Genomic DNA, 24,324 nt, shown 5'->3' with positions numbered 1-24,324 from the left:
CCATAACACTGTTAATCAACTACAACCCAAATAATGGCAACTATAGGGAGGAGAAGGGCACGGAAGTAAGAAATCCCCAATCCATCAGCAGAATCCAAGCCAGAATGTACCATACTCGTGGCTCTCCTAATTAGCTCCTTATAACAAGGGAGGGAAAGGTAAACAGCAGTACAGCAGAACCTACTCAAATCAAGCACAGTTTGCCAAGGCCAGACCTCACATACCTGAACCAGGCCTTGGACAGCGCAGGCACAGCTGCACTGGGCAGCTCCTGCCAGACTACAAGTAAGTAATGGCATTTCATGACCTCAAAAGCAGCAGCAATGCAAGAAAGCAATCGATACCTCACACAGGGGTTACTTCCTTCATGTCAATCGCATGTATTTCAAACAGATTTCTATCACAGCACTGGTTGAACTTTGCTCAGCATATTGGAATACAGTCAATTCCTTCAGCTAGTATGATTTCATACGCATTATCCCACCAATTACACCGTAAGCAAAGACGAGGTTCAATTTTTCTTGTGCCATCAGCTTAGATTTACATAACAGCCTTCCATTTCCCATGCCTGAAATGCCTGACAATACCTTACATAATAAGAAATGTAACGCAGACAACCCAAGAAGAGGCTACAGTGTATTATTTCCAGTTCTCTAAAACTGAAATAATGTATGAAGTTCTCTAGGACTCAGACTCTAGCTGAGCCATACTGCTGCTTAAAACATGATTACCTCTTCAGCCATTTGCAGAAGAGCCTTGTTGTTGTTTTCCCATTTTGTACGCCACACAATGGTTTCCTTTTCCAGTTTCTTAATCTTCTTTGTCATCTACAAAAGATAAATAAAAGATTTAATTCTGTGGCTTGTGTTGCAACACGAGTATATTACATGAGTAATTTGACTTCTTAGCATTACTTTCCAAGTCCAGTTTGAACAAGTTATTTTGGAGACGTGCTTCTGAACAAAATCAACCCAAAAAATATAGATTCTGCATTCAAAGAAAACAAGATTGAGTCTTAAAAGAAACAGACTATCAACTTTCAAGTACAAGTAATAAAAAGCTCCAGGAAAAGTTTTAAAACATAAGCACAGCCAAAGAGAATGAGAAGCAATATTTGGTAAAATACTGAAATTACAATTTAGGTATTATTTACGTGTGTCAAAAAACAGAAAAAAAAAATGACATAATTCTCTTCCATAATTCTTATACCCTATCTTCTGATCCAAATGAAATTGTGAAATTGTAAGAATACTCCTTCTATTTTCAGAAGGCAAATGCTTATAAAATCTAAAATGCAACCCACTAACAGCATGCATTTCTGTATTACTTTTTATGAAACTAGGTAATACTATAAATACCTTCTCCATTTCTTGTCTGAAAGTTGTAAAAAGCTCATTACTTTTTGCCATGGTGGTCTGGAATTCTTCAAACTTATCCATGTAAAGAGAAAGCTATTGGAAAAGAGACAGGAACATTAATCTGAACAGTGTATACAAATACAAAAATATGTAGGTACAAGACAAAATGAAATTAGAAATAGTAAAACATGAACTTCCTATTTTTTTTTTAAACTACAGTACAATTTCCATTTGAGGAACATGCAGACCTAGTCTGAAAATGTGCTGTTCAAATTATATGTGAACTAGAGGTCTGTGTTTATAGAACAGCAGTGTATTCTGAAGTAAAGAGAGCATTATGTTTAACTAAACGTTGGAAGACATCACAGTTCATCACTACCTCATTTTTACTTTCCCCCTGGGGAAAAAAAAAAAATCTGTGGACATACACATATACAGGAAATTCAGCACTTGGTTAGTGAAATTAAAACTTAGGAATTACCTACCTTTCCACCTTAACCAGCCAAAGCTAATAACCAAGGCTGGGACAAAATAAACAGGATTGATTTCGGAAATCAAAATACACATTCACAACCAATGTAATCTACCCAGTGAGCAAAAATCATGGAAAGTGAATATTGAAAAGAAATTAACGTAACAGTGAAAAGCACTACACTTTGAAAAGTGAAGAGCATTAACATTCAATGACAGAAAATCTTCTTGCCCTGCACTGCAAGATAAATCACCAAGAAAGAATTGCAAAATATGTTTAATAACATCGTTTTTAAAAATAATTCTTAATCAGTGTGGGATTTGATGTTCTAAGAATACATTACCATTTAGCAGTAACTTCTTACTCCCAGTGAAGAACAGTAGGTTTTCTCAATTCTTACACTGGGGGTTGCAGGACAATACAATTCAGAGCATAGAAATACTGTGTTTTGCTCTATTAGTAAAGGGAATTTTTTAACAGGAATCAGCCTAGTTTGTCAGCAGTACATCATGGCTCTTTGCCATTATTGTCACTGAACCTTCTAGTTCATCATATTCCATAAAAAAAGATCTGTTGTCCCCAAGAAACCACTAATTATACCCATTGTAACTATTAAAAACAACAGAAAAGGCAGTGAGATTTTAAATAAAGGGTAATCAACTTGGAAAAAAAATCATAAAAGACTAAGCATGGCAAAAAAAATATTTGGAAGTATCTGGATATTCCTGTGTTCAAGTCCAATAGAGATGTGTATGATTATATCTAACTACACACGTGCTTTAAACCTAACTCCTGGAAAGCCTCAGAAAGAACTGGGTCCAGTAAGTGTGAAAAAAGGGCATGGAACAGCTTTCAAAGACACTGGCATGGTTTAAGCCCAGCTGGCAACTAAGCACCACACAGCTGCTCACTCATCCCCACTCCCCACCCCAGTGGGATGGGGAGGAGAATCAAAACTGTAGGTTGAGGTAAGAACAGTTTGATAATTGAAACAAAGTATAACACAATAATAATAGATGATGATGATAATTATTACAAAAAAGAAAAAACAAGTAATGCACAACACAGTTGCTCACCACCTATTGCCCAATCATGCCAGACCCCATTCCCAAGCCCACATCAACTCCCTTTCTGGGTAGCTCCCCCAGTTTATATTATATTATATACTGGGCGTGTTTTCTGGTCTAGAATATCCCTTTGGCCTTTTGGACAGGGTCATCTGTCCCAGCTATGCTCCCAGTTTTTTGGGTTTTCTTGTGTCCTTCCTCGGTAGCAGAGCGTAAGACATAAAAGAGCCCTTGACTCAAAGTAATCACAATTTAGCAACAGCCAAAACATCCGTGTGCTGTCAATGCTATTCTTATGATGAATCCAAAACACAGCTACAGAAGAGAAATTTACTCTATTCCAGCTGAAACCAGGACAGAGACTTCATACAAAACCTCAAATGAAGCAGTGACACACAGTGAACACACACAGTGAACAGAATGGCTACTGCTTCCCACTGCTCTGGTGTTGGCTGGAGCTACCATTTCCCTGTGCCTCGTGCTGAGCTCACGTGTGGTCAATGACTGCAGGTGATCCAGAACCAAAGCACAAAAACTGGAGACCATCTCTCCTCTCTCAGAGGGGATTTTGCTGTAGCATTTACATTACAACAAGAAAATAATTTGAAGACAGCAGGGTCTGTGGACAGAGACAGTCAGGTTACTAAGTCTGAATAACTACAGGGATAAATGTGACATTGCTTGCTCCCAATCCTCCACAACAGGTGGTGATGGAAACAGATTCTAAAACCTGCCTGAGTAAAAATCCCCACACAACTCTTTACAGCCACAAGAGAACAATATTTTCAGAGAAGCCATGCTTTCCTAAGCTTTACTTCTTAAGCTTTCCTACATTCTAGTCTTTGTAGTATTAACACTATTAATTTAAAAGAGCACTAAACTCCAGAAATTCAATGTTTAGCACCTTCCAGGAACAGTACTCTCCAGACGTATTAAACAGCAAGTACAAAACATTGATTCTTTACAATTTATATTTCATGCTTTGCTACTGAAAAGTTACCTATTGGAAATTAAATTTAAGACTCAGTGTAAAAAATGCAAAGTACTCTTCACAAGAATCTGATGAATATTAAGTTTTTTCAGATGTTGCATTATGTTCACTACAGTCACAAATCTCTTGGTATTTTCTTTTTGGAACTGTTACTGAAGATCTCTCCATTAAAAAAAGATACCTGCTGCTTCAGCTGAGCTTCCTGTTGCTTCATCTGTTCACATTTGTGTCTGGACTCTGTAGCTTCTTTTAGCAGCTAAAAAATAATGCAAAAAGCCACATAATGAACAAAAGTACTCCCAAAAATGGCTTAACTTGATCTATGATTAAAAATGAACAAACATTAACATCACCTAAGGGCTATTCAACCATGTTTTCTCACATAGGCTTTTTTTATTACTACACTGTATTTTCATATACACAGTTTAAAGCACGTGACGGCATGCAGAGATTTTTATTGAGACATTTTTCTAACTGGTAACATGAGTCAGCGTTTCTATTTCTCTAGAAAGTTAGAACTGCTAAATTATGAATAGTTAATTAACAAACTGTATGTAATTTATAACTGGCTTGTAACCGCTCGAATTTATTTTCCACTTTCATTTCTTCAGTCAAAATATTATCTTTGCAGATTAGCTCAAAACAATTTTACTTCAACTTGACACCATTTTGTAGGTTCATATTTGAAGAGATTTTCATCTGCTTATGACTCAGAAATTACATTAAAAAAAATAAAAGAATCCAACACTGCATGGTCATTTTAAGATCATCCAGAAAAACCAAGGTTTTTTGTCTAGAAGTTACAGATTCATTGGAAGAAAACTTCTGAGAAGACTGCAAGTACATTGCTGATTATCAACATGGAAATAAAACAACACACACAATTTGGGGGGCAAACAGAGTAGAAAAAACAGGTGCTTTATTCTGTATTTGTTATTTCTTATAGCATAAAAACAAAGGTTACACTCTTGACCACAGAAAGTACTTTTGGTGTTTCACAGCATGTTCCCCAGTCTAAGAGAAATTTAATTGATATTCAGCATATTTCCTGAGAAAATGCAAACAGGTAACATTACTTGCCTGTTAGCATAGACATCAATATTAAAGGCATCATATACAAAACTTAAATCTCAGTCTCCTTGTTGAAATCTATCTGAACTTTTAAAAGAAAATCCTCTCAATTTGCTGTATTTGCTTTAAATCAGGCAATGTCTGGTTTGGTGAGTTTTATTTCTTTTAACATATATAGAGTTCACTTACAAACTCCCGTTCTCGCTGATGTTTTTCCTCTGCTTCTTTAATAAGTTGGGTAGTTTGCTGAAGTTTGGCATCCACAAGTTGCTGCTGCAGTTCCTTATGTTTGAACACTTGATCAATATGCTAAAGGAAAAAAGAAAATCATAGTAGTCAAACATAGATAGTCTGCTGGTCAATGAAGGCAAGTGTAGTGTTTGGAGAGATGCACATTGTTTAAAAGTTTCATGCAAAAGAGAAAGTGGTAAAAGACTGATTTACATGCTTTTCCCCCCCTTTATCTCCATATGCTGTAATTACCCTTTTTTGTCTTTCATGGAAGCAAGATGCCTGTTTCACTAAGTTGGTACAATACTGTCAGTCACTTCACATCAGACATTGCAAAAATCCTGTGGCAAGTAGTCTACATCCTTGCTTCTGAAGTTGGTTTATCTACTTCTAACCCTTACTGTGTTACTTCTGAAAGCTCTAGTCTTCATAATTAAAAAAGCTCAAAATGAGCAAAGTTTGCAACAACAGTTTATTTAGTTGATGAAATCCCACAGATCATTGCATTTTGCAGTATTACTTCCATCCATAAAGTAACACAAGGCAGCTTCCTGTCTTTTCTCTTCCCCATATAGTCTCATGGTAGATACAAATATTCCATGATTGCACAAGGTATGGAATTAGCCTACAGAGAGCTTTCCAACTAACTGATTCAGATTAAAAACAAAACAAAAAAACAACCTCCCAGAAACAGTTGAGAAATTATACTCCAAACCTCCTGTGCCAGCTAAGCAGCAGCCAACTAATGTTAGTTGTAGAACTCCATGCAGCTCAGTTCTTTCTTGGACAAGGAGAACTGGCTGTTTGCCATCATGCTAGCTTACAGCAGCTAGCTCACATCCTGGTGCCAATTAGAGACAGCTCAGTTAGCCCTAGAGTAGAGACACTTCTATGACACCAGGCCAAATATGTTCTTACAGCGTGATATCTTACTTCAGTTCTGTGCCAACAAGAGCAGCTATGTACACAAAGGAGCTTCCCAGAAAGACCCCAACCTTAATGAAGTAGAAGAAATAAGACAGAATAAGTCTTATATGCCCTCCCATTATAATGTGAAATTATAACTCTGAAGAACTTCAACTATTAATACATATTTATGTTGGAAGTAACCTTTGGAGGCCATTTAATCCACTCAAATTAGGGTCAACTTCAAAGCTTGATCAGGTTACTCACACCTTGCCCAGCTGCGTTCTGAATACCTCTAATGGCCGAGGTTCCACAATCTCTGGACAACTTAATTCTATTTGATTACTTTTATTGTGAAAGACCTTCTCCAATGCTTCCTGAACTTAGATATTCAAAACCAGTCAGAAAAGGCAGACAGTGAGCCAAACAGCTCCTAAATTTTCCTCAGTAGTGAAGTAAAAAGAATAATTTAAAAAATTACAAATACAAAATGGCTGTGAAACATGAGGGGGTTTTGGTCCCCTTTCAATAATTATCTGATCCTTACAGTCGAGGAACTAATAAAATCCCATTACAAGAGTACTGTAAGCACCTCTTCTCTCAATGCATACTGTTCAATGAGTTTCTTCAGTTTTTCCCCCAGTTCAATATTTTCCTGACGGAGCTTGGCATTATGTATATCATGCTGTTCCAGTTGGGCCTGAATTTCGTTCAGTGTGATCTGGAAGTGTGCAGTTGCTTCTTTCCGTCTTTCTTCTTCTTCACGTGCTTGTTGCATGTTTTCTTCCTTTTATGAATAAATATTCATTAAATATTTAAATATAAAATATTAGAAGTGTTCAGGTCAAACCATGCACTTTTTGAGTCAGAAACAATGGCAGTAATTCATTTCTGTACAGTTTCCATTTCTAGAGTGCTAGAACTAATATAAACCATGACTATAATAGGCCAATGCTACCCATGTGAAGTGTGTGGAACAAAGAATCTAGAAATTGCAAAACTTTTAGAAACTTTTGTCTTTACCACTACCAACATTACTCAAAGGCTGGTATTAAGGTGCTACATAAATACCTTTGCAAATGTCAGCATTATCCAGATGCAAAAACCAGCATTGCTACTATAATGCAATTTCATACAGCAATCACAGATTCTTGGCTCTCTTCCATTTCACTCCCATCGATTATATTCTGACAGAATTAAGCTTTTTGGTTACCCTGCTATTTCATGCTGCTATTATTTCACTTGTGCTATGTTTTCCAGCAGTCATCAGCACTGCTCCCAGAAACAAATATGACAAGATCAAATACTGCAAGTAATATGAACTCGTTTCAGGGTGAAAGGGAGAAGATCAGCAAGTTAACTATCCCTGTACTCTTTACATTAAAATCAGCTATGCTTACATTACATGCCACTCATCTCCTACATATACAGGTAATGGGCAAAGTGACAAGGAAAAAAGCAGCAGTCCTGATTTTAAGCAGTGATGGGTAAGATTTCAGTCACCAGCAGCACAGTCATTTATGTAAGTAAACTAACCTTCAAAGTTTTGTTATGACGCTGAAGTTCCCGACAGAGAGATTCCAGTTTGCTACGTGCCAAAATGGCCTTGCTATGCTCACTCTGCAAGTGGACTTTCTCCTTCACAACTTGTGCTTGCTTCTTCTGCAGTATCTTCATTTGCTTTTGAACATTCCGGCTCTCCTCCAACTATAGTTAGAGAGTAAATTTGTTAAATAAACATAGGTGAAACCATCTTTATGCATCTAGATGAACACACTGAAGAAACTTTTGAGCATTTTGGACGAAAACAAGGAAGTAAAATTTTATTAAGGCCCCAAGTTGATCTTAAAGAGAAACTACCATCATCCTACAGACAATTCTAAACGTGTAAGGACAGAGGATGAAAATACACAAATTCCAACTTAACATTTGCCTTTGAGGAACAGGCAGCATGGACCTGTCGTTGACCACAAGCTATCAGCCTGCTTTCATCTCCGGGGTAAGAGTAGCCCTCTGAAAGGAAAATGTGGCAGATACAATTAAAAGCCAGCTGAGACTGGCTTTTCAACAAGTCACAACTTTTCCCACTCTTATCTTGAAAGCACATGCAACTGTTTATCCAACAGGTCTTGTTTTTGCTATCAAGAAGAAAAACCACAGAGCTCCTTGTCAGCAGGAGCTCCTACGAAGGGAAGCAGTAATTGATACAAGTTCGTAAAATGCTAAGGTATTTCAGAAAAGAACAGACAAAACCAGCAGCCCTGACAAATCAGGTCAGTTACTATTAAAACTACATAGTCCGGACTTGGATGACTTAAAGAGATCTGCAGTCTCAACCATTTGACGCAATTTTTTTGTTCTATTTCCTTTAGGCCGTCTACATGGTAGATGACACAGTTAAACTGCATACATACTTAAAAATCTATTCTGTGAATATCCAGTGAACAGAAGTTTCTTGCATTAGTATCTCACAGAGTATGTTCCATTATACATGATTTTTGGGCTCCCTGAGAAACGGTATTATTTAGAGTCTGTTTCTTTGCAAAGAAGGCAACAATGTTAAGTGTTACACTGTTTCTTATTAGATAGTGCCTCAGCCATGGGACACCACAGGAAAAGAGGGCTGGCAATGAGGAACATAACCATGACAGAAAAATAATACAGTGCTGGTTTTCTGAAAGAGCTCAAAATAATGCTGAAGCACAGAAGAAAGAATAAAGTCAAGGATTCCACAACAACAGTAAATTAAATGTGTCTTTAATCTAGTTTAGGGAAAAGGAATATTAGGGGAGTATTTTCACATCCAAACATAAAAAGCCCTTTTCTTGCATGGCCAGAAAACACCACTTCAAGTGGCTGTGCTGTCTGCACACCTATGAAACGTCAGGCCTGTAAAAGTGTGCCAGTGTGAGACATATCATCAAGGATGCAAACCTTCCTGCATCACAGGCTGATCTCCTGATAGATTCCAAATTACGGAAAAAAAAATTGTGGAAGATCTTTTGCCAGGAGAGAGGCATTCCTACCTTCATTGTACAGTCCTTTTCATGAGACACCACTGAAAAACCTGACAGTGAGCTTTAAAGATGATGAATCTTTAAAAAAAGAAAAAAAGCATTGTAGGTGCACTGTCATAAACAGTTCAAACCTCTGCTGGCATTAAAGCCGACATGTATGCCAGTGGTTCCCACCACTAGCATGAAGAAAAGAATGCATCTTAAAAGGAACACAATCAGATCCAACCTAAACATTCTAAGTGGAACAGGAGCATCTCTCAAACTCATTTAGCTGAAACAGAGCTATTCTTACAGCCAGACAAGCTCCCACCCAGCTCCTCAGCCATTCTGAGCATCATGGGGAAAGCAAGTGGTTTTCCAGGATGGTGACTGTGAATGCTTTCTCCGCCTGTGGTCTATTGATCCTCTCCTGCGAGGGCAAAAAACGAGAACACATCTCTTCTGACTGCCAAGCTTCTTGAAGGAAATGACAATTTATTTGGTCTAGCTGTTTCCTAATCGTTTTGAGATCTTTCCTTCAATAACAAAACTTGAAGTGAAAATAGGGCTGACTCTTTTCTTTCTGCAGAATCAAGAGATTCATGCTGGCCTAGCTCCTCATGCAGGTCCTCATGACCACTGTGAGGTGACATGGGAGCAGTTTGCTTAAATAGAAACGGCATCGCATGCACGAGCAATTGCTCATAAGAAACAACTAACTTACGGCATTTTTTTCCTCTCACAATATCAAAGCTCATTTTTTAGGTGGGTTCTCCATCCTTGAGTTACAACACAGAACTATTATTGTTTCTCATTTAAATGAAAGTGACTTCTTAGAGAAGCTACTAATTTTAAAGGAAATGCACTCACGTGAACCAAGAGCTTGTGAGAGAGAGCAAGGAAAACAAAGCAAAAATGTAACACCTCCACGGAGGACTCGATCTCCTCAATAAAACTAATCTAAGTCTGTTCTTAAGTAATCAATATCGCCTCTGTGAGTAAAAAGACTACCTCCTAGATCATCCTCAAAAGTTTTGGAGATAGTATAAATCTCAAAGGAAAAAAAATTATTTCAGAAGAGTTATGCCATGTTGTGCAGCCATTATGTCATTTTCAGAAATATTTGCATATAATACACTTGACAGCTTGAGAAAACTTATGCTTTTGTAATCTCTTTAGTTCACATTCATTTTATAGCTACAAATATGGTGGGAAAACATATACACACAGGACTTCCAGTCTTTCCATTCCTGTCTGTCCCTGTCTAAAGACAAACGAGTCAAGTGTTGCTATCTCCAAGAACATTCTGGAAATTAAGCTTATGAACCCTCTCCTCTAACTCCCCAACTTTGTGATCAATTTAGAGAATAAATTATCATTTAGCATACTTGAGGCGGGAACTTTATGAACTGCTTCTTTTTGGTTTGTTACTGAAGAAATGCAACCCATTCTTTCCGTTCCTTTACATGATCAGAAAGCACAAAACCAAATTAAACCTAAATCTTTCCAACATCCCACATTCCCCAAAAATCACTGAAGAGTTAAATATAACTGAACATTCCGCCCCCCAAATCTCTGTATGATAGTATGTTCTTTCTCTTTATCCTACAATGATAAAACACTAGCACAGAAGCATTATCAACAACTAGGAAAATAATTACTCCCAAAAGAACACAACTTTTCTGTTAATCCTAGTATTATGCTTCAACACCAAGTTATCAAAACCTATTTTTTCTTTGGATTTGGGCAGTCATGTGGAAGTGAAACGACTACATGAAAGTTTGGCTGAAGCAATACTCAGTCAGCCTGAGGGTCTTTTTTATCAACACTGTAAAATACTCAAAATCATTAACTGTCCTGCATTAGTTGTTCTTGCATTCCATAGTTAATATTAACACATTAATAACTTCTGCTATCTTTACAAATTACTTACCAGATCAGCATACTTCTTGCACAAAGCTGCCAGCTTTTCTTCTGGAGTAGAAAGTGTGTTCAAGGCTTGCATTAATAATAACACTTCTTTTCCTATGAAATGGATGAAAGACAATGATACTGAGGAAGAAAAACCACATACCAGAAAAGCAGCCTGTCTTTAGAAGTAAAATATAGATCCATGAGAAATTAGTGTGATTTAAGTTGTTCCCTAGTTTGACAGCTGCATAATCCTAACTGATGACAAATGGGAAGTCATCACAGCAAGAATAAATTTGTCTTGCCCTACGTGCCATTCAACAACTAGGATAGCAAAAATTACTTTAATATAAAAACACAAAAATATTTTTGTTTTATAATTGCACAGATAAAAAGAAAAATCTGAAAAAAAATGACATCTAGAAGGTTAAGTTTCACTAATAAAGGATATTGGCACATATGTTCTTAATAAGCATTTAGAATTTAATTATCAGCTGTGCTTTGGCAGCATTGAACACTGCAACCCCAGATTTAAATCAGAAAGTTAAAAAAGTTGATTAGCAATTACCACGTTATTATTACTAACATTCCTGTAAAAATAGCACTGCCAGCTGAAGGAGTCTTACATATGCATTAAGAACTGTCTTTCCCAAGTAGAAGTGCACATAGAGTTTCTCAAAATAGCCTGTTACGGGTGACAAGTTTTTGGCTACAGAGTAAATTTGAGACAAAGAGCAAATCCATAGCTATTTTACAAAAACATTAAAGCCATTTAAAAATCAAAATGCCAAAGAGAACACACCCAAAGTCTTCTCTTTGTGCTTTTCACTCTCAGGATCTTGTTGGCCATCAGGCGGATCAGTACGGGCCTCTTCTCTCCCAGGAGTCTCCTCACGGGACTCTTGGGAGCAGCACGTGGACCCTGGGTGCTTTCTATTCTTTGTGATATATTCTGCTTCTTCCAATGTGCCTGTGTTTTCCAGGCTGTAACAGTTGGACTGTGGATACTGCAACACTGTATCAGACAACTCAGTGCACTTGCTCTTCACCAGCTGATCCTGGTTATTCATCCCCATCTCCTGAGATCCAGCTTCTTCTTCCATGGCACCACCAACCACCTTCAGAAGGGAAAGCAGGAAGTGGATGTAAACAGTCAAGCAAACGTGTTTAAAATGACAACTTCCACCCTTCTTTTGCATGGACAAATAAGGGTAAAATGCAAAAAAGAAACTCTGATAAGTTTAGGGAACTCTACATAAATACATTGTTTCAAGGGCACAGAGCAGAAGCTTGAGCTACTTCAATCGCGATGCCCAATACAAGTGTATTAACTGGAGAAATTAACTGTATAAACTTAACTGGAGAAAGCTGGTTGTTATAACAAGAATGATAAACAGGACCAGAAGGACATCTGCTTTTAAAAAATTCACATCAATGAAATTATCAAAAAAAGAGAGTATTAACTGGCTTCAGGCTTGGACTCCTACTAGCTATAATTTTTAACAATACATTCTTTCTGCTCAATTAAACAGATCTTTCTCAAAAGATTTCCTAAAATGCTAAATGCTTAATCACTTAACCAAAAAGTTAAATATCACCAGTTGTTTTATAACACTGCTGTGATATGGTCATATTTTAGAGCAGAATTCTCTATGTAACACTATAGTTTATTAAGCATCTCCAGACTTCTCTCTCCACCACCTGAACAACATTCTCAATTTCTAGAAACATTTCAGGCTGATGAGAATTGCAAGAGTGTTTGGTTGGGCATGTTTTTGTTTTGTTTATTTGGTTACACTGCAGAGGCTGGGACTCAGGACAATACTTGAAGGTGGCTGGGTGTTTTTCTGCAGTCCATTTGCAATCCCACTATACAATGTGCACAGATAGTTAAAAGCATGATAAGCAGAACTGAACTCATTGCCAAAGTAAAGGGATCATTCTTGTTGATTTATTTTTAGTGAACTGAAGGTAAATGTTCTTAAAATCACAAGGAATTGTAAAACAGAGCTTGTTTGTACACAGTTATGCTGTTTAAGCACAAATTAATTTCAGATTACCTTCCTTTTTTTATTAAAAAATGTGCTAATTCTTAAAGCCAGGAGTTTGCACTGGATTTTATGTTCTGCATAGGACTGTTTTCCTCTTCAAAAGGAATTAGCCAACATCAAAGGAATGCAGCCAGTGAGATGTATTTCAACTTCAAATTTGTTGAGCATGCTTGAAAAAGTTTTTTAAAAATCATTAAACAAATTTTTTTTTCAATATTCATGCATAACAGCTTTGTTGTTCTCTATTCTTAAAGTAAGCCCCTTTCTTTAGACCTTATCTCAAGGTAGATTCATTCTTGAGTAGATGGAATTCACAGTGTCTTTCTCAAAAGACAAGAAGCTTTTTAACTGCAAATAATCTGTATAGACACTAGAAACAACTTCTGACTTACCAAGGAAGACTCACATTGCACAGCTCTTTACAAGTGTGGAAATGATGCACGTGTTTTATGGACAAATATAAATGCAATGCAGTTTTATTCTCCAACCATGTCAGACAGCATACTGATAAATGCCTACAAAGGTCAAGCAGTAATTGAACTGCTGGAACTAATAACCAATTACAACATTTTACACCTCTAAAAAGTCATCTGTAAAATGCGTATTTCTTTCCCCTTGGCTTGTCTTGAACTGTGGGTCTTCCAGGAAAGGCCTACCCTCCTAGGGTAAGCCAAATAAACACAAAAGAAGAAGAAGTGTGAAAACAACATAGCTCACTTCACCTCTCTGTATGTACCAATGGCTGAAACCATGGTACAGATGTTGTCTAAAACCCATGATTCATACAGAAGCTGAAGACACTGTGTCACAGTAAGTTGACAAGACAAGAAAGATCAGCGTGTTCTACCACAACATGATACCAAGAGTACCTGCAGTACCAACAGAACAGCTGAAACAAGCAGATTTTCCTTTGCACAGAACACAAACTTCTGATTCAGATACTTGTACCCAAGAAGTCTGGCAAAACAAAAGGAAAGTCTGCTTTAAACTCAAAGTTTCGGGTTTGGCACAGCATTTCCAGAATTTCTGATATCCATAAAGAGACTTTGGAGTTTCTTTTTGAAAGGAGAGCACAAAACTGTCAGCAGCTCCAACAAGAGCTGAGGAGGTCTGAGTGGCTGCAGTCACACATTGAACAGCAGCAGTGCCCAAGCAGCTCTTACTATCATTTCATTCTCCTTTTTCATACCCGCCTTCCCTGGGATCGCAATAACATTCATGCAACTTGTTCTAACACAGCTTATAGCCAGATCAGTTCCTCAGCCCAGTTCACTGCACAGCAATAGGCAATCCTGCCAACAGAAGTGTAAAGCAGGATGATTGGAAAGGAGCCAAAGCACAAGAGCCTCTAAAAAATAAAAGTCAATCTAATCACAGTCAGAGCACAAGGAACTAAACACACAATACCTTATCCTCAGCACAGGTACGCAGTTAACACTGGCTACTGAAGGACTGGAACGTCAACCAGACCACGTTTGTGAGCAGCACAGCTTCAAACCTAGTCAACTGAAAGATGTTCACTGGTTTTTATCTGAGAAAATTCTGTTGTTTCCAGTGAAAAAAAGAACAACTTTTTTATGCAGGGGCATACATGTGACCAGTAAGTCATGAAACGCCCATCTCTTTTTTAGCAAACCATCATAGTAACCTAAACGTCAATTCAGAGCTCGCAATTCACATGCATATTCTAAAGCATCTGGAAGTTTCACAAAGTGAACACCACCACCTCATTAATTCAGCAGAGCTTTTTGTTGAAGTCAAATTAGGTGTCAGTTCAATTTTTTACTGACAATAATAATTTCTAAACTCTGAGTATTCTCTTTTCTTTGTCAAAAAAGCCACAAGGACTTTTAGAATTTCAGACTCATTCTCCGAAGTCTAACAGCAAAGGCAGAAACAACCTATCAGAATACTGAACTGAAGAAAAAGGTTTGTGTACAAGTGTCCTGTGTATCTCCAACACATTTGAAAATTAAAAAGATGGTGAAAATATACAGAACGTGTCAACCTTCTTTTGGTTTTCCAGTGAACATGGAACAAATCCAAGCTTACTGACAAGCAAGTATGCTCCCTGCAAAACCAAAGCTCAGTGTAGCAGTAGACAGGTTTTGTAAAAATATCCAGTTTTCTTATCTTAAATACAATTACAAATTGTTGACCACAGGCTAAAATACTGTGTTCAAAAAGTGGTTCTACCAGCAGCTAGAACAAAATGACAGCATACACGAAAAAACCCCAAAAAACCACAATAAAAAACCCTTTTTAGTTAAAACTTCATGTGACAAGTTGTAGCCTGTAAGTTCTAGCAAATCTGACATATTAAAATTCTAACTTATTTAACCTAAATTAGAAAGTTTTTTAACTTCAAAACCCAGAAGTCTGCTATTGCCTGACAGGGGCCACAGACACAAATATCTAAATGATTTCCTGATTATGACTAACAAAGAATTTTCTACATTAGCTGTAACTTTAGATATTAAAAAACATTAGCCAGAAGTCTAAAGAGCCTTCTTACACTCAATGCTATTCTTAAAACACGTTAACTACAGGTAGTTTCAGATTTGGTCTGTATCAAGCTTCAAGCTGGGAGTATAGCAATAATAAGCAACACAATTGAGAATGTTAAGTACTAACCCATATTAAACACTGAAGTTGCTCCCTCGTTACTGAGGCAATGGTGAGAACAACCCTAACTCTTACCTCTTATCTTTTCAAATGTGTGCTCATCAGACTAGTGAACTTCTCAGTTTAACGTTCCAGCCAGAACAGAGCACTTCCCACAGCACATTGTATAATAGTGCTGACTCAGTACTGACTGAATAAAACCAAAACAAAACTACCCCAGCAAAGACCTTCTACTGAAATCGCCGCTACCTTTTCTAGTTGCTACCATGCTCCCTCAGCTTCCAGCCATCTTCAACTACAGGTGGCTCATGATCTGACAACCCAGAGTCAGACTATTATTATATGCCTAGAAAGACTTACAGAGCAGCAAAAAGAGTACGTTGCACAGGTAATGTGCAATTTCGTAAGACCACAAATTTATCAAAATTCTAAGATATTTGCTACCTACCTAACTGTGAAACCAGCTATTACAAGATGCTGATATTTCTGAATAAGCACATCATCTTCAAGCTATTTAAGAGTTACAGGACAAACCACTTGAGGATGACTGTAGAAAAATTACTGGCAACATTGCTCCTGCTCACCCCGAAGTTTTCACTACTGCTCTGTACCTTCAGCTTATACCTTGATCAAAAAAGATTAACATCAAGAAAACTCGACCTTACTTCATACCTAAAAGATCAGCATACAAGACAGATATCCCTATTTGTGAAAATAGCTATGATCATAAGAGCCTAAGCCAGCTCTCCTTCAAGCAGTATTGCTTCAGAAACATGTGCTGCACATAAGGATAAAACAGACACTTGTCCTACAGAACTTGTCCTACCACCACACCAAAACGTACCACAAACCCACTTATTTTTTTTGTTCTACTACCTATACAGGTCTATAGCACACAATGCTACCTAAAATTTACTGTGCTTATTATCAGTACCGTGTTTACCTGTATTCCATACTCCTGTGTATACACATACTCAATCTTTCCCTAAACCACCTGAAAACAGTTCTATGTACCTTTTAATAAAAGAAACCATAATTAGCAGCTGCACCAGAATACATTTTCTCCTGTATGTTAGCTAATTATCCTAAAAAACATAAGCACTAGCATTAATCTATGAAAACAACTCCTACATACCCCACAGCAGCAGTTGGACTGTGCTGTGAAAAGACTCTTCCACTCCTAGCCTTTGGAATTGCTAATACTTTCAAGAAATATCCTGAAAGCTTTGATATGTACATAAACCAGATTTTCACAACTGTAAAAAAACAACCTAACTATGTAAGTGAATATATAACCAATTCCTCAACATCTGTTGAGGACTGTTCAGCTGACTACATTTTCAAACTTACTGCACATGCAGCTGGTCACTAAAGCCTTATACCCCTTATCCTGACCCATTGCAGTAAAAAAAAATATTGTGGCAAAAAACTTAAGTTTTTATCACAAATATTTATGGTTCATAACAAATACTAGGCTTCCTGCATACCAGCAATTTATTTTTTCCAGCTAACACAGAAAAGTTTATTTTGAAAACATGTATGTAATATACTTTTCCTCAGTGCCAATACTCAATATTGATTTTTCAACAAACAGCTATGATAAATAAAGTCATAATTTTTGGTAATAATTTTATTTACAATTTCTGTGTGAAAACCACCATTTTAGGATGACATAAAATTTGTGTTTGAATTTTATAGCAGGCACACCTTCATCCACTGGTCTAGACACAATTATTCAGATGCTTGTGACCACAAGACTAGCTTATTAAGGTTATTTCTCCATGCAATATTTCTCTATACTGTGCTCGCTGACCTGAATGATCATGCAGTCTAATTATACCTTTCTCAAAACCTAATGGCCTCTGAGGTGGCTTCCCCACTGAACAAGGATCTTAGCTGTGAGATCTGAAAGTCATTTCAAACAAACATTTCACCATGTTCTGTCATTATATTAAAAACTATGTTCTATGCACTCATTTGTCTACTTTCAAAACATGGGACTGAGGCACCTGCAATATTGCTCATCACTAGTTTCAAAGCACTGCAAGGTTAGAAGTCCCGACAAAGCAGAAGGACTATTAAGAAATAGTCCTAAATTTGTATTTTATCTTCATAAAAGTCAAGACAGACTCTTTGCTACTAGAACTGCACCATTAAGATTCCTCTTATAATTCAAGACCTCGTCTTCAATATTGGTTCAGAAACATTCTCACATGACCTCTGCTTATGGTCCTTACTTTTTACTGTTACACTTAACCACACTGGGTTTTTTTGCTCTTTCAGTGGCCTCCTGACACAGATGACATGCCTGATTTTAAGAAAAGCTTTTAAATTTACCTCAAACACAACCACAAAGGGGAAAAAAAACCCCATCTCTTCCCTCATTTCGCTTAAGACATTAAAACAGTGTTGGTGCATCTCTCACACCCCCACCCCAGGCCACACCATGATCTCAAGGCCTAATTGTTAGGCCTTGGCCTTGACAAACAGCACCCTGGAATAAATTCATCTGGAGCTTATCAAAAACACTGTCTGCTCCCAGGAACTAGTGATGTCTAACAAGCCCATGGCTTTTAAAAAACATCCTTGAAAATTTATTTTTCTTAAATGAATAACAACCCAAGTGGAACAATATTTTTGTTACTGAACTTTCAGAGAAAATTACCAACCCAAACTGCCGCCAGGATGAAAAATTATTATGACTAAAGCCCTCTGTTGCAACCCTATAAACAGTGGTCCTAAGTGAGATCCTTTGAGCTCTCCTGGACTGCAGCAGGCTGTGGCCAGCATTTCCCTCTCGGGGGGGCATCTCTCAGACCCAGCCAACTCCCAAGTTTGCTATTCTTGGAGGACCACTGCCAAACGCTGGTGATGGAGCCTGGGCTGATACCACTCCTCAAGGCTCAACTCTGTACCCCTTGAGAAGACTGACAGGCATCCAATGTGAGTACTTCCTTGGATCTGAGGGGAATTTTTCACAGATACGTACCTGGTACTACTCTTCAAGTCTGAGTCTGTCCAAGTGTGATTATACCATAGGAAATGTACTGTGAATGCTGCTCTCTGAGATTCTTAAGTGCTTTACATTTTTAAGTAAGTAAGGCCTGTAAGTGACTTACTGTTGTACTGATAGTAAATTCTGCAGAAACTTTCGTCAAATTCGTTAACTTGAGGCATCGATTAAGTGCTGTTAAGCTTAAGTGCTTCTAAAACCTTTGTGCCTAAACCATCAGTCAAGCCTGGGGCTAAGCTTGGCAGGGGGGATTCACTCTGAGCCTTGTGACTCAATAGGAGGGTCCCCCTTATTTCTTTTTATCCTTACCCTTTTCCCATCCCCAACCTCCACACGGATCATTTTGGTTGATTTTAGTTTTAAACTGACTGATTTTATTGCGTTTTTTTCTCTGCATGCTTTAACCACACAGTAAGTAGCAGAGTGAACCCTGCCAAGGAACTCTGTCGTGCTTTTGCTTTTATATTAAATCTGGTTTTGCTGGTGATTCTTTGAGCAACCTAAAAAATTAACGACAAACACCTCCTGTAATTCTAGCAAAAAATTCACTGCAGGAACCCAAAGCTTACATGGAAGCTTTCAGCGCATTTACACACAGGACAAAGTGCTGCACATCTAACAAGACTTTTTTTTAATGTAAGCATCTGAGACAGGTGCTAATTAAGAAAACATTTAATATAGCATGAATCACTTCCACCAATGGGGTTTCACTTCCTCTTTACTATAAACTTAATAGTTTTGTAGTCAACCACAGTATGATTCTGGAAAAAGCAGGGTAGACAAGTTCTGAATTTCCAACGCAAACAGGTCACAAGGAACCTAAAAATAGTATCAAGGCAGGGGAAGGGAAATCTGCAAGAGAGTGCTGAACAATTTTTAATTCACAAAAAAAAGTTCAAACTAAAATTTGCTTAACATTGCCTCCCACATTTCATTTCTTTAAAATAACTGAATCCCTTTTGACTGTATTTGAAATAATATGGAACGCAGGTTTGTTTTTTTTTAACATCATCATCTGCTTTCATAATAGACACTGAAGTTACTTACAAGTTACTTCTTAGTAAAGAAACACATCTTAGAAAAAACACATTGCAGAAGATTGTGCTTTTCAGTGAAGAAAACTAGCTCCGTAGCTTCCTAGATCTCTCTAACAGCCAATATAACCCTCCACCACCACCAAGTCACTATTTCTGAGATGCTGCCCTCTGTACCATGGAAAAAAGTTACCACTAAAAAGCCATTTGAATTTATGTAAGGGCACAGGATGAGATACTTTAGCAGCACGTGAGATTAGCAAGGCAATTCTGTCACATAAAACACCGAGCTGGTGATATTACACACAGCAGCTGAATTACAGCATATTTTAAGTCTTTGCCGTTGGGTGACCAAGCACAGGTATTTTAAGCTTTTCCTACACGGATCTGCAAACCGAAATTACTGTAAAATCACCGGGGACAGCCCTGCTTTCAGTGTGGTTTCGGTAGAAAATGGAAAAAGAAAAAAAAAAGGCCTTTTGTCTTTTTTACTAATTCGGAGAATAAGAAAACGCTCCCGCCACCCGCGCGGGCAGAGCCCCCGCCCGCTCCCGCCTCGCACCTCGGCCGTGTCGAGAGGGTACGGGGGGGCCGCCGGCGAGACCCCGGGGAGGCGGCAAACCTCCCCCCGCCCTGCGGCTCCCGCCCCCCGCACACCGGGCCCGCCACGTGCTGCCGCCCCCGGCGGCCCGCGCTCGGCAGGGACCGCCCCGCGACCCTCGGACAGCGCGGAGGAGCCGCTCCCGACCCCTCGGGGCGACCACGGCTCACCGGGGGCCACGCCGGGACCTTCCCGACACATGCCCGCGGGTGCCTCGGAGGGTCCGGCCTCGGTGGCAGCCCGAGATTCAGGCTCCCGGGAGCGGCGGAGGCGGCGCGGGCACTGTCCGCCCCTGCCCCGTGCGCCCGGGCCGGGCGGCCGCGTGGGGACGGGGCAGGCGGGGAACGCGGCGTCGCGAGCCGGCGGGGCGGGGAAGGTGGAGCTCCCTCCCGCCGGGCCTGACCGCGCCGCCGCCTCACCTCGGGGTTGCCGCTCGGGGCCGCCGCTGCCTCGTCCCCGCCGCCGCTGAGGCTCGGGCTCCGCCGGGTCGGTCCCGCCGCGCCGCCGCCCCCGCGCGTCGCCATGATGTGACGGCAGCATCCAAACAAGTGCCGAGCGCGGGGCACCGGAAGTGCTCCCCGGGGACCCGCCTCCCTCCCGGCCGCAGCCAATCGCCGCGCAGCCCTGCGGCCCACGTGGGAGGCCTGTGTCCTCCCTGCCGCGGGGCGTGCCGGGAGTTGTAGTCCCGCCGTCGAGGAGTGGTGGCACGGCATGGCCCCGGGCGAAGAGGGTCAGTGACGGACGGTCCCCTCCCTGCCCGCGCTGCATCCTGCCTCCCTTGTCTCTGTTCCTGCCTTGGTCATGGCTTTGAAGTCGGGGCCGACTCAGCGGCGTGTCCGTGACGGGACAGGAGGCGGGGCGGCCAGGGTCAGCAGAATCAAAGGGTGCGTCAGGTTGGAGGAGACCTCAGTGGGGCATCTGGTCCAACCTGCTCGAGCAGGGCCATCCCAGAGCACAGGCTTGCGTCCACGCGGTTCTGGAATATCTCCAGTCAGGGAGGCTCACTGGAGGTACTCAGTGATACTCGGCTGCTGCTTCTGCAGGAAAACTGGGGCGTGTGTGCGGGGAGAGCGAGTTGCGCAAGGAAGTTGTGCCAGGAATTGCTGCGGGTGTAGCCGAGGCCGGGACTGCAGGCAGCGCTTCCCCTGGAGATGCCCGTGTGAGCCATCGTCCGCCCCGCCACGGGGCTTCTGCTCGAGGGCGGCGGCGCCGGGATACAGGATCGCCTCTGTGGAAACAAGGATTCAGCACAGGAAGCGGGGCATTAAGCTGCCAAGGCACACCTGCGCTCCCGTGAATCACCGTCCGTGCCATGAGCACACGTGGGCCTCGGGTGTCGGGGACTGCAGGGGGATGACTTAGAACTGGTGGAAACAAACATCCTAGAAATACGTATGTTCCTGCTTTCCGGGAAAACAAATGTACCCACTTCATGTCTGACGGGAACTTTAGAGTTACTGAGCCTAAGCACTTACTACTTCAGAGAATAGGTCTAGAGTTAGTGTTGACTAAAGTAGCTGCAGTGGGGCAGTAACTGCTTAAAGTATCTTGTCCTTACGTCTTAAACCTATATTTACCAGAAGTATTCAACTTTTAATTTCAAGATGAAAAACAATTTTACATTTTTTGGTACCATCCTAATCTTTAGATGGAAGTTTTGTCCCCCCAAAACACTTGTTCTTTTACAAACATGCCTAATACTGCTAAAAATTCTTGGAGAAAGAAAGAAGGCCCACTCCTCTTCCGCAGCAGAATTTTGTTGTTTTAGTATTTTTCCCATGCACCCCTTCCATTTGAGAGTGGCAAGAGATCCATTCATCAGACATGCTCTGTTTGATCCCTGGATAGTTCATGCAATCCTTAAATAGGGCTTTAAGATTATTTTTAATTTCTCCCAAGCATTATATGAAAGTATATATATATATATATATCAAACATAAATTACTTTTGTACCTTCCCCCTCTCAGACACTTTTTGAATGGAAGGAAGATTAATTTCAAGTAAGAGCTACTTGGAGAGAATGGGATAAAGAATCACAGAGCTCTTGCTGTCTGTAATAAAATTAATTGTGAGGCCCGTTTTGGTGAATTTCGGTGCCAGGGAGGTTAGCATACATTGTGCAGCAGAAGCAGGCACAAGGCTGCTCTGTCAAGGAGAATAAAGTTTTCTTCAAAAATTATCAGATGTCAGAGAATATATTTCCAGCAAAAGTTCTTTTCACACATGAACTGCCTGTTCTTTTGGGTTTTTTTCTGCTGATAAAGTGATGCAGATGAATTATAATTGTTTTGTGAAGAAAGATGGTCTCCCTAATAACTCAGTTTACTAGAAGTTCAGGTTTTTTTGAGGATAGCTGATGCAGGTGTAGTAGGAGAGGTGCCATCAGCTTCAGGACTCAGGTCTCCGGTGCACTGTTTGCCTGCTGTGCTGTTGTCCTCTGGAGAACACAAATGAGAAATTGAATGACAAGAATTACTTTTAGTATTTTAAATTACATTTAACATTCTCTCCCTGTGTCTCTTGTGTTCCTGTGCACTGCTTTCCCTCAAAAATGCACGTACCAACAAAGCGCATGTCAACAGTATGGGAAATTTATATTCCATTCCTGCAAATAAATACATGTACTGAGAACATATTTTCAGTTGTGCCCTGTAAATGACCTTGCTGGAGATTGCTCGTGCAATCTTATGCACCAGGAGCAGCCAAGTAGCTGTTCCACCCAATTGGCATTGCCAAGAAGGTGTAGTGGTCTCAAGTTTTGACAGGCAAGAAGCTGAAATTCTAGGAAAATTAGTTCTTTTAAATTATTATTTAGGATATAACTAAGTATCCCTTGGTAGAAATCTTTAGTCATCAACTTTTTACAAATTTTTGGAGCACTCTGTTTTTATGAACTATAGCCAAGTTACGTGGTTATCACCCTGATAAGAGTAGTCTGTCTTCATGAGCCCTCTACTCTTATCAGCCAGATTGACACATCTCTTAGCTACTTCACTGCCCTCATTGCAGAGGGGCTCCCAGGCAACTGGGTGAAAAATTAGTTCCTTCATTATGTTTAAACACATCAGCAAGGTGACAACTAGAACAAGACGTTCAAATCTTTAACCAAGACAATTGAGAAACTGGGAAATAAAAATAAAATTTCTTTTCTTGCAGCATTGTAACAACATACAGTGCAGTCAGGAAACTATTTAGTTTTGTCCCTTTCTCATGATGATTATGATAATTGCTTCCATTGGACCTTGGAAGAAGGTCGGGACTATCAGAATTTTTATTGGAACATTTCCCTCCTCGTTAAACCATGACACTGAGTAGGAGCAGTAATTCTTCCAGTGTTATTTTTCACAGAGTAACTAATCAAATATGAAAATGAAGGCAGGAGGGAAACAGAAAAATACAGACAAAAAAAAAACCCCAACCCAAACCATCACACTTTACAGGATCCTAAAATTGAGTGATGGCTACTAGGGAAGTTGCCTGGGGTCCATTGTGGACAACATGGCAAACATGTACTGGCTGAACATACTATATAGTTATAGATAAAAACAAACAAGATGCCAGCATACATGTGGAATGAGACGAGGAGAAATACAGAAAATGGAACCAGCATGCGTCAGCTTGGTGGTGCTTTCTTGTATGTGCTTGTTGCATGTCCCACCTCCCTCCCAGAAAATGACCTCTGAAGGAGAATAAGTTTTAAAGAAAGCTCCCACACACTATTTGGTATATGGAAAAATGCCCCCATTAAAATTTGAAAAGAGTGAAGTTTGAAATGTCTTGCTTGGCTCAGGAAAGTAACTTGTGGGACATAAATTACCTTGCAAAGAAGGCAAAGTCAAGTTCTTCTGTTTTCCTATGTTACACATTGCTCAGGTAAATTAAAACCCAGCATATTCAAAACCAATAAAAAGATTTTCCCCCTTCACACATCAATAATACCCCACAATACCAGGGACGCAATGAATTTGTTTTAAAAAGGAGCTGTACTTTTTAATGA

The 24,324-nt window shown here is 39.7% G+C and overlaps 1 protein-coding gene across 2 annotated transcripts in view; it reads right to left on the bottom strand.

Annotated features, from left to right (window-relative positions):
* TXLNG (taxilin gamma) overlaps positions 1 to 21,342 on the bottom strand; it is a 34,543-nt gene extending 13,201 nt beyond the window's left edge. Inside the window, exons 1-9 of one of the 2 annotated variants that reach the window (XM_032100717.1) lie at positions 20,747 to 21,342; positions 11,806 to 12,121; positions 11,026 to 11,117; positions 7,633 to 7,803; positions 6,689 to 6,883; positions 5,149 to 5,268; positions 4,070 to 4,144; positions 1,359 to 1,451; positions 732 to 827 (exon numbers count right to left, since the gene is read on the bottom strand). In XM_032100717.1, the coding sequence (XP_031956608.1) occupies positions 732 to 827; positions 1,359 to 1,451; positions 4,070 to 4,144; positions 5,149 to 5,268; positions 6,689 to 6,883; positions 7,633 to 7,803; positions 11,026 to 11,117; positions 11,806 to 12,121; positions 20,747 to 21,040 (1,452 nt within the window). In that variant the 5' untranslated portion in view covers positions 21,041 to 21,342. The remainder of the gene's footprint in view (positions 1 to 731; positions 828 to 1,358; positions 1,452 to 4,069; positions 4,145 to 5,148; positions 5,269 to 6,688; positions 6,884 to 7,632; positions 7,804 to 11,025; positions 11,118 to 11,805; positions 12,122 to 20,746) is intronic. The other variant, XM_032100716.1, reaches the window with a different exon arrangement.
* Positions 21,343 to 24,324: the final 2,982 nt, after the last annotated feature.

This window comes from Corvus moneduloides, chromosome 2 (assembly GCF_009650955.1).
Source record: "Corvus moneduloides isolate bCorMon1 chromosome 2, bCorMon1.pri, whole genome shotgun sequence".
Taxonomy (NCBI): Eukaryota; Metazoa; Chordata; class Aves; order Passeriformes; family Corvidae; genus Corvus; species Corvus moneduloides.
This window is presented reverse-complemented; position numbering and strand designations above follow the sequence as displayed.